General features: G+C 31.8%; 1 protein-coding gene across 4 annotated transcripts in view; it reads right to left on the bottom strand.

Annotated features, from left to right (window-relative positions):
- LOC117173988 (serine/threonine-protein kinase Tao) overlaps window positions 1–10,257 on the bottom strand; it is a 54,457-nt gene that overhangs the window by 29,453 nt on the left and 14,747 nt on the right. For 3 of the 4 annotated variants that reach the window (XM_033362669.1, XM_033362668.1, XM_033362670.1), the window contains exons 2-5: window positions 6,502–6,938; window positions 4,086–4,610; window positions 3,837–3,999; window positions 3,296–3,642 (exon numbers count right to left, since the gene is read on the bottom strand). In XM_033362669.1, the coding sequence (XP_033218560.1) occupies window positions 3,296–3,642; window positions 3,837–3,999; window positions 4,086–4,610; window positions 6,502–6,795 (1,329 nt within the window). In that variant the 5' untranslated portion in view covers window positions 6,796–6,938. The remainder of the gene's footprint in view (window positions 1–3,295; window positions 3,643–3,836; window positions 4,000–4,085; window positions 4,611–6,501; window positions 6,939–10,257) is intronic. The other variant, XM_033362671.1, reaches the window with a different exon arrangement.

Here is a 10,257-nt window from a genome sequence, read left to right as displayed (position 1 = left end):
GATTCCAAATGAAGTATGGAAATATGGAGGGGAGGAACTAGAGGAATGGGCATGGATAATGTGTAATAGAGTACGGAGAGGAGAGGGGTGGCCAGAGTTATGAAAAGAAGAAGTAGTTATACCAATAGTAAAGAAAGGCAAGGGAGAGGAGGTTAAAGATTATAGGGGGGTAACGTTGATGCCAACACTGTATAAAGTATATGTAACTATTTTGTCGGAGAGATTAAAGATAGAAGTTGAAGAAAAAAAGATCGAGTAACCGAATCAGACAGGGTTTAGAAAAGGAATGGGGGTAATGGACAACATATATTTTCTGAACTATCTAGTAAATAAGAGAATTAAAAGGAAAAAAGGGGCAATGATAGCAATGTTCGTGGACTTAAAGGCGGCGTTTGACTCATTAAACCGAGGAGAAATAGAAAAAGTTATGATAAAAAAGGGGATAAGAGAGGGATTAATAAAGAGTGTATCAGAAATGTTTAGAGAGACAAGAAGCAGGGTAAAGGTAGGAGAGCAAGTAGGAGATAGTTTCTGGTTGGTGAGAGGTGTGAGACAAGGGTGTCCTCTGAGCCCACTTTCATTTAATTTATTAATATCAGATTTGGAAGAAGAAATGAGGAGAAAGGGTTGGGGAGGAGTTAGGATAGGGAAGGAAAAGATATATAGACTGGCATACGCAGACAACATAGTGTTGATGACAGAGGATGAAGAAGGGTTGGCGGGATTAATTACAGGATTATAGAAATACTTAGATGGGGAAAAGCTGAATGTAAATGTAGAAAAGACAAAGATAATGAGGTTTAAAAAAGGAGGAGGAAGGAAAAAAGAATGGACAGGGAGATGGAAAGGAATAAAGTTAGAAGAAGTCAAAGAGTATAAATATTTGAGATATATCTTGCAAACGAATGGAGATGAAACAGATATGGGGAATAGGAAAAAGGTTAAAAAAATTGGAGAAGGAGAATGTGGTTATTTGATACGCTGGTACGGACGGTATTAGGTTATGGAGCAGTGATATGGGGATCAAAAGAAAGGAAAGATTTCGAGAGTTTACAAGAAAGGTATATAAGGTGGACACTAGGGGCAGACTGGAGGACGCCAGGATATAAGGTGAGAGAAGAAGCGCAAAGGGATGAGTTAAGTATTGGAGATGGAAAGAGGGCATGGGAATTTGAGACGAAGCTGAGGGAGGGAAAGGGAGGGGAGTTGGCGAGAAAGTGTTTGATGGAGGTAGAAGAGGGGAGAGGGAGGTCGATCGAATTAACGAGATGAGAAGAAGAAAGGAGGGAGTTCTTTAATGATAGAGAAATAGAAGACGGTACTGGAGTAGACTATGAAGAATTGGAAAAAAGGGAGAGGAAAAGACAATTAATAGAAAGATGGGGGGCGATTGAGGAATCAAAATACAATAAATGGTATAAGATGATAAAAAAGGAAGGGATGCCAAAGTATTTAGAAAAGGGATGGGGAGAGAGAAGGTGGACCAGAATAGCAAGATTTAGACTGGGATACGAGGTAACGAAGGGGATGCACTGGGAAAAAGAAGAGAAAAGAAAGTGTAGAATATGTGAACGGGAGGAGGAAACAGGGGAGCATGTATGGGAAGGACGTAGGAGAGGAATGGAAGATAAAGGAAGCTGGCAAGAAAATGTGGTAAGATTCTAGGGGAAGATGAATTAGGAGAAGAATGGATGAAGGAGTTAGAGGGTGCTAGAGGAGCGAATGAGGGAGAATGAAAGAATGCACTGAAAAAGGCAAATGGAGATATAAAAAAGTGAAAGAAAAAAGAAACGGAAGTCGCTTAGATTAGAAGCGTGAAAATTGTAAGTAATCGTAAAGTAAAAGTTAAGTAGACTAAGATGCGTTTGCGTTCTCATGCTCTCTCTCTCTCTCTCTCGCTTGCACTCTCGCTTTCGTTCGCTCGCTCACTCGCTTGCTAATAAGTCCTAAATTGCGCTATCGCAGGAAATAGAAATAAGGAACTAGATATAAGACTTTATGTAAATAGTTGTAAATGATTGTATATATAGAAAGGATAAGATTGTAAAAAAATATAGATTTAAACGGAAAGATTGTAAGGAATGGAAGTCATGTAAACCCTTAGGGGACACATTATGGATAAAGAAGAACTGAACTAGTTGAATTAAAAAAAATTAATTTTGATTAAAAAAGATAAAGATTATGTTTAACCAAACAGATGAATTTCCAACTGCAAAACTATAGAATTTTTAATTCGAATAAGTTAAATTTTCAGTTAAAACAGTTAAGTTCAACAAAGAAAACTAACTTGCAAAAAAATACTAACTTAAAAAAAAACAAATTTTAAAAAATAGTTACATTTTTAAACAACAAAGAAGATTAGTTATTGGCAAAAGGACATTTTTAACCATAAAGATTAATTTTTTACGAAAAAAGACCAATTTTCCACGAAGCATATCATTTTCAAACAAATAGTTTAATTTGTAAACGCAAAATATCAATTTTCAGCCAAACAGTTGATATTTCATCAAAAAAAGATAAATTGATTTTCAAAAAAGTAGTTACATTTTCAACCAGAGATTTACATTTTAACCAAGTAGTTAAATTTTTAACTTAAAAAAAAATATGAATTAGCAACTAACAATGTAAAAAATTTCTAACATAATTCAGAAATATTTCTTCTAAAGTTTAGAAGAGGAAATTTTCAAATTGTGACGAATTCTGACTGGGAAGGATTTTTTAAAATTTCTTTCTTTTAAATCCGAATTGTAATACTTAAAAAAATTCTCTGTTCAACGTGAAATTATATTTCTTTACCAAAACTCCGTCTTAAAAAATAAAAGCGATAATTATTTTCTAAAATTCCCTGTTCCAAGTCAGATAAATGGGGAATAAGAAACAAATAAAACGTGATAAATCCAACTTTTGACAAAAATTGAGAAATCGATTGTTTCTGTATGTTTGCTGTTCAAACTCAAACTGAAGAAACGTATTCCTTAAATCGTATGATAAGTTCACCTTTTTAATTAATAAAAAGCAAGCTTGCATTTCTCAGATTTATAGGATCAAATTGTTAAATTATCTAGACTAAGTAAAGTGTATTAAATGATAGTTGCACGTCAACAAATAATTCCATATTGCAATAAAGCTCTGCAACTTTAGATAAACTAGAAATCACTTTTCTAAATTGACCAATATTATTAAAATAATAGAAACTTGAGTTTTTCTACAGTCAGAAGTAAATTCCTAGGTTTTTAAAATTAAATTCCCGATCAATTCGCCACCCTGAAGACCTTCTTTGTTTTCCAATTCTTACCAATGCTCCCTGATGTTCTCGTCTCATCCTCTTGTAACCGCTCATCTGTTCATGCATTTCCTCCTGCATGTGTTCCTTCTGCTGTTTTGTAACAATCGAAGTGGTTCTTATCGTCGCAAAATTATTGGCACCATGTTCCAGAAGATTGGCAGTGACTCCTGCCGAAATATTGTGCCGATTTCGCACGGATCCTGTCGAATAATCGTTTGAATCGGCATTCGGCAGTGGTAGGCTGTTGGTGGAGGAACTTTGCGAACTCGCCGAGACTCCCATTGAGTGGATTGAATGCTCGGAGGTGATGGAGTTGCTTTTGCTACTATCGCCACCTGTTTGTTCATCAGGAGTGTCTGTCAAGTACAATAACAATAACTTACGATTTTATAACTTAAGAATTAACTACACCCTTGAGCCTCTAGAAGCATTTTCAAACTATCTGCCCTATATTTACTTCCGGTAGCAGTATCTTCAATTTAAAAAAAAGAAAGAAAAGAAAACGTGCTTAACAGCATAGCTCTACAAGCTAAAATGAATATTTTATTACCATCTGGATCGCCGACGGTGCTTTCTGTCTCGCAAGAATCAATCATTAGGATCTTCTTCATCTTCCGGTAGTTCAGATTGTCCAGCTCCCTGACTGCGGCCTTAGTTCTCTGTATAAGATCTATCAGAACCTGGATTGAACGACCTCTCGTCACGAATGGATGCTAAAAATGGTTGAGATTGAAATTTAAAATACAAGACTCAATAGTCAATAGATTCAACAGTTTTCCGAGAAAATTTAAATGCCCACCGATAATAATTTGCCGGACGATGGTCGTTCGCTCGGGCTCTTTGTTAGACAGACTTCAACAAAATGGCGAAAAACGTCCGTCCATTCGGGGGAGTTTAGAATGGGTGTGTCGTTTTGCGCAATGTGGTACAAAGCACTCATCGCGTTCATATTGAAATAGGGTGGCTTTCTTTCGGCTAATTCAATGCAAGTGATTCCTAAAGACCAGACGTCGACTTTTCCATCGTACTGACCCTCGTCCATAGCTAAAATAACTTCGGGTGCCATCCAATATGGAGTTCCGACGAAGCTATTAGCAGGGCACTTGATACTCGCAGAACCGAAATCTGCAAGTTTCACGGTGCCATTCTCGGTTAGAAGAATGTTGCCTGCCTTCACATCTCGATGAATTCTGCCTAGGGAATGGAGGTAGTGTAAACCGCGCAAAACACCCTCGCAAATTGCGGCGATCTCGTCTTCCTTCAGAGGCCTTTTATGGACTTCTATTATATCCGATGCTGACCCTAGACAATATTCCATCACCAGCTGAAAGAAAACGAAAATATGATTTGCTTAGCTATTGACCTTTCATTTATTTAAGGAAGCTTTCGATTCACGACTTGGAGCCGAACAAAAGAATTTATAACTATGTTTCTTTAAACTAATTTTTTCTATGCAATATAGTTGATCTACTGATCTTTCATTCATTTTAACGAGCTTGCGCTTCACGATGTGGAGTCTCTCCGTGTTAAAATCGCTTTTCTCCATTCCTAAATTCCTAATAAAAGAGTCCATAGAGACGTTTGTTTAAACCCTTTCTAAATAAAATTTGTATTCAAATTTAAAAAATTGGTAATTGCAGTAGTACTTCTGTACAACTTTTTTTTTAATCTGAACCGAGCATTAAAAAACGTTTTACACCAAACTATAGCAACATTAGCTAATTTTTCACTCCGAATAAAGACTTTTTATTTAAAAAAAGGAATAGGCCCGTGTTAAAATCGTTTATCTCCGTTCCTAATGAAACAATTTAGAACGACGTCTTTTTAAACTAATTTTTGTAGAAAACATAGTTGATTTACTGATCTTTTATTTATTTAAATAAGCTTTCGATCCACGACGTAGAGCCTTCTCGAGTTAACATAGTTTCTTTCCGTTCCTAATTAAAGAATTAATGAAGTTTCTTCAAAGTAATTTTTCTAGAGAACATAGTTGATCAACTGATCCCTCATTTATTTAAATTATCTTTCAATCTACTACGTGAGACCTCTCCGTATTAACATCATGTCTCTCTGTTTTTATAAAAAGAATTACCTAAGTTCTTTTAAACTACTTTTTTAGAGAATAAAGTTCAATCACACCTCTTTTATTTATTTAAATGAGCTTTTCGCTCCAAGACGTAGAGCCTCATCGTGTCAACGTAGCTTCTTTCCGTTTCTGATAAAAGAATTAACGTAGTTTCTTTATACTAATGCTTTTAAATAATATAGTTGATCATCTGATCTTTCATTTATTTAAATGAGCTTTCGATCTACTACGTAAAGCCTCTCCGTATTAACATCGTGTCTCCATATTCCTATAAAAATAATTACCGAAGTTCTTTTAAACTATTTTTTTTGGACAATAAGGTTGAATCACAGATCTTTTATTTATTTAAACGAGCTTTTCGCTCCACGACTTGGAGCCTCATCGTGTTAACATAACTTCTTTCCGTTTCTGATAAAAGAATTAACGTAGTTTCTTTATAATCATTTTTTTTAAATACTATAGTTGATCATCTGATCTTTCATTTATTTAAATGAGCTTTCGATCTACTACGTAAAGCCCCTCCGTATTAACATCGTGTCTCCATATTCTTATAAAAAGAATTACCGAAGTTCTTTTAAACTAATTTTTTAGAGAATAAGGTTGAATCACAGATCTTTTATTTATTTAAACGAGCTTTTCGCTCCACGACTTAGAGCCTCATCGTTTTAACATAACTTCTTTCCGTTTCTGGTAAAAGAATTAACGTAGTTTCTTTATAATCTTTTTTTTTGTTAATACTATAGTTGATCAACTGATCTTTCATTTATTTAAATGAGCTTTCGATCTACGACGTGGAGCCTCTCAGGGGGCAAATCGTTTCATTCTGTCCCTCATAAAAGAATGTATAAACTAATTTTTTTTAGATGATATAGTTGATTTACTGATCTTCTATTTATTTAAACGAGCTTTCGTTCCGCGACGTGGAGCCTCGCCACGTTAACTTAAATTCTTTTCGTTTCTAATAAAAGAATTTACTACTTTTCTTCAAAATAATTTTGGTAGGAAATATAAATCATTAACAAGTAAGTTACATAACCGATATTCTACGCTGAAAATTAACATTAAATTTGCCCAGGTCATCCAGATTCAAGGTAGAGATCCGAATTTTAATTTAGTGAATCATTCTTACCCAGGCAGTGTGGTCCCTGAGATAGCAACCTTTATACTCGATAGTGTTGGGGTGATTGAGTTGCCTGAGGAAACGGATTTCCTTGAGGATATCCTGCCACTTTTCCATCGTCTGTTTCCCCAGGTAGGACATCTTTTTGATGGCAACGATCTCTTTGGAGACGAGGCATCGGGCGTAGTAAACAGCGCCGAAGCTCCCGTGCCCGATCTCCCGGAGATCTTCAAAAATCTTTTCCGGGTCATTTTTCTCGAATAGTTCTGCGATATCGGGATCCTTCAGACTCCCAGGCCTCATAATAGAAGAGAGGTTGGCCGCTCTCGCAGCTGAGGTCCGATCACACTTGGCACCTTCCTCTCGCCTTCCCCGATTCTCCTCTTCCGGCCTCACCGCAGTCGGATAACCCTCTGTCAGTCCATCGTTGCGGCCACTCTTACTTTCTGAAAGAAAAAATCATTTAACAAAGATTATTGGAGGATATTCTTGAAATTTATTAATTTAATTTCCCCAAGTCTTGCCTAAAATAGAAAGTAAAAGTTTTTGACATTATTCTAATTAATAGGTTTCATTCTTTTATAAATATTTAAAATTTTCATGAATTACTATTAAAGATAAAAAACCCGGACATTTTATCACGAAAAAAACATGATTAAGGATAACTTAAAACGTATCCGACACTTTGAACTATAAACAGGAAGCCTTAGCAAAAACTAAAACTTGCGACTTATTATTTTCTATTCAGAATCTACACATTTATGAGAAATTTGGTGTTGTGACACAATAAATTATTAAATGACTAATTGGACTTCTAACATTTTCAACTGAATCATAAATCATTCTAAAACCAATTCTATCTATAAAATCTAATTTATAGACAAATAGGCTCACATAATAAAGAAAATAAACGTCAATCCAAAGCAAATTCCAGAAGCTAGATCCAATAATTCAAATCCCTTCAAGGTTGGTATCAACAATTGACCGTGTTTCCCTTTTTCAGTGAAATTTAAGCGCGAAGATAGTGAAAAAATCAAGAAAATAAAAATCCAAATAGGAAACAATTCCAGACTTAGAAGGATTCTGTAATCATATAAAATTTTTAACATTTTTCGATCAGAAACCTCTCAGTAAATAATTATTTAATTATTAAAGATTCCAAATTGTAGATTTTGGTCGAAAAAATAAAACATTGAATAAACGTTTCAATGGAAGTAAATAAAATTGAAGAATTTTTCAACTGTTTATTGAAACTTGAACAATTTACAATTAGAAAATCTAAAAACTGAAAGTATTCAATTCTGTAAAAATCCAAATTAAAACTTTTCACAGATTCTAAAAGCCTTAACAATGGAAAAATTTAACAGAAAGCATACAAAATTGCAAAAGTGACCAATTTTTAGGATGATACGTTAAAAAGTGACAAATTTTAGTTTTGTATTCTTAGAACACTATTCTTTAAAATATTGTTTAATATTATATTAACTATTGAAATCTGCAATTAAAAAGTCATCTATTTGGAATAATTGATATTTACCATTATTACATTGTAAATTAAAAATGTTTAAACGTTTACAACTAAATTTTAGAACATACAATTGTAAAGGTTTAATTAAATTTCAAGCTCTGTTAGTTGTCAATTTTATTTCTAAAGTTTTGCAATCAGTCATTCCATTTTTCAATGTTTCAATTCAAAATTGTTTAAATCCATACGCTTTCAGCATGAAATGATTACATCTTGAAGGTTTTGAACACTCACAATTAATAAAAAATTCCATTTATTTCAACATTATTCGATTTACAAGGGATATGATTGAAGCCGTTTGTCAAAACGGGGTTTAAAAAATAATATGTCAATTCGTAGAAAAATAAAAGAAATTAATAAACATAAATATGAATTAATAATTATGTTTAAGACTAGGTCAGTAAAAAAATTCTTTCATTTGAACGTTCAGAACTTCTGGCACATATTTCTGTTTGCGTTTTCGGAAAAATAAACACCATTTTTAACTTTCCTTTATATCTGCGTATTATTTTAATTTCCCTGAATCCTTTTTTTCTCTTACAAGTCTTGACTTTAGAACTTTTCAGCCAAATTTAAATAATATGCACACGAAATTTTAAACCTCATTTTACCCTTTTCCATTAGTGAAATTTATCGTAATTATTATTTTTTTTCATGATACTTAGATCCGTTTTTGACAATATTTTTGACAATATTTTCCGGCCTAAAATATTTTAAATATTATATGAATATAAAAATATAATATATAATGAAAAAATATTTTAATGAATTTTATAAAAAAAAACTTTAATTTTTTAACCAGAATTTTCAACCAAATATTTGTATTTTCTACCACTATCTAAACAATTAAATTAATAAAAAAAAAACATTTTCTACAAAATATTTGAATCATCAACCAAAAAATGAATTCTTAGCGAAAAATGTAGTCAATCATATTTCAATCCAAAAAGACTTTAATTTTAAATCAAAAACATTTAGTTGATTAAAAAAATGAATTTTCAACCAAAACAATTTTTTTCGTGAAGAAAGCATACCAAATGTAGGCCAATCATAATTTGAAAGGAAAAATAATTTTAATATAAAATAAAAATTTTAAATTAGTTTTTATTTTTTAAGTTTCTTTGTGAACTAGCTTTAAAGCTATATAAATATAATTTCTCCAGGTTTCTCTAAGAAATTCAAAAAGCTTCAAGAAACTTTTCAAAATTATTTGAATTTTTTCTAAAACTGAACAAATTCTGCCAAATTAAAACTATTTCCTGAACATTTTGTAAAATAAACAATTATTATAATTATATATAAATAATCCATTTTAAAATATACCTTTTCAAATTTGAAATTATTTCTTTAATTTTTAAAAACTTCGAAAGATCTTTTTAAACGATTCTAATTTGTCCTAACAATTAGTAGAATTTTCAACTAAAAAAGATTAATTCTTCACAAAAAATATAATGGTCATTTAAACTAAAGAAAGATTTTAATTTTGAATCAAAAGAGTATTTTTAACTACAAAAATTTTCTTAGTGTCGAAAAAAAACATATTTAGGCAAATCATAATTTGAAAGGAAAAGTAATTTACAATACAAAAAAAATTTAAAACCATATAGATTTAATTTTCGTAGGTTTCTCAAGAAAATTAAAAAATTTAATTATTCTAGTTGAAGATTCATTATTTTGGTTGAAAATTCATATTTTTGGTTTACAATTTAACTATCCAGATGAAGACATCATTTTAGTTGAAAATTCATCACTTTGTTTGAAAATGTAACTATTTTTTGACAATAACTATTCCAATTGAATATTCTATCATTTTAGTTAGAAAATCATCCATTCGGTTGAAGATTAATTTTATAACTGAAAATTTAACCTTATCATTTTTGTTTGAAAACTGATCTTTTTTAGTGGAAATTTCGACTATTTGGTTGAGTATTCATGTATTTTGTTCAAAAATCGTCTTTTTTAGTAGAAAATCAATCGTTTTCGTTGGAAATTTAACTATTCGGCTAAAAATTGATCTATTTTGTTTAAAATGCAATATTTGTACTTTAAAAATTAGGAATTTAAATCAGTTTAATTAAATTTAATATAGTACTCACATTGATTTTACCTAAAGGTGTAATGAATTTCAAGTATGAGAAAATAAAATAGAAAATTGTTTGAATTGTTATTCAAACTCACGGACTTTAGAGACCAATTTACGAGAAAATTAATTGTTTTTATTATTATTCAATTATCTAATT

Source organism: Belonocnema kinseyi, chromosome 5 (assembly GCF_010883055.1).
Source record: "Belonocnema kinseyi isolate 2016_QV_RU_SX_M_011 chromosome 5, B_treatae_v1, whole genome shotgun sequence".
In the NCBI taxonomy this organism is placed as follows: domain Eukaryota; kingdom Metazoa; phylum Arthropoda; class Insecta; order Hymenoptera; family Cynipidae; genus Belonocnema; species Belonocnema kinseyi.
The sequence above is the reverse complement of the archived record's forward strand: the minus strand, read 5'-3'. Positions and strand labels throughout refer to the sequence as shown.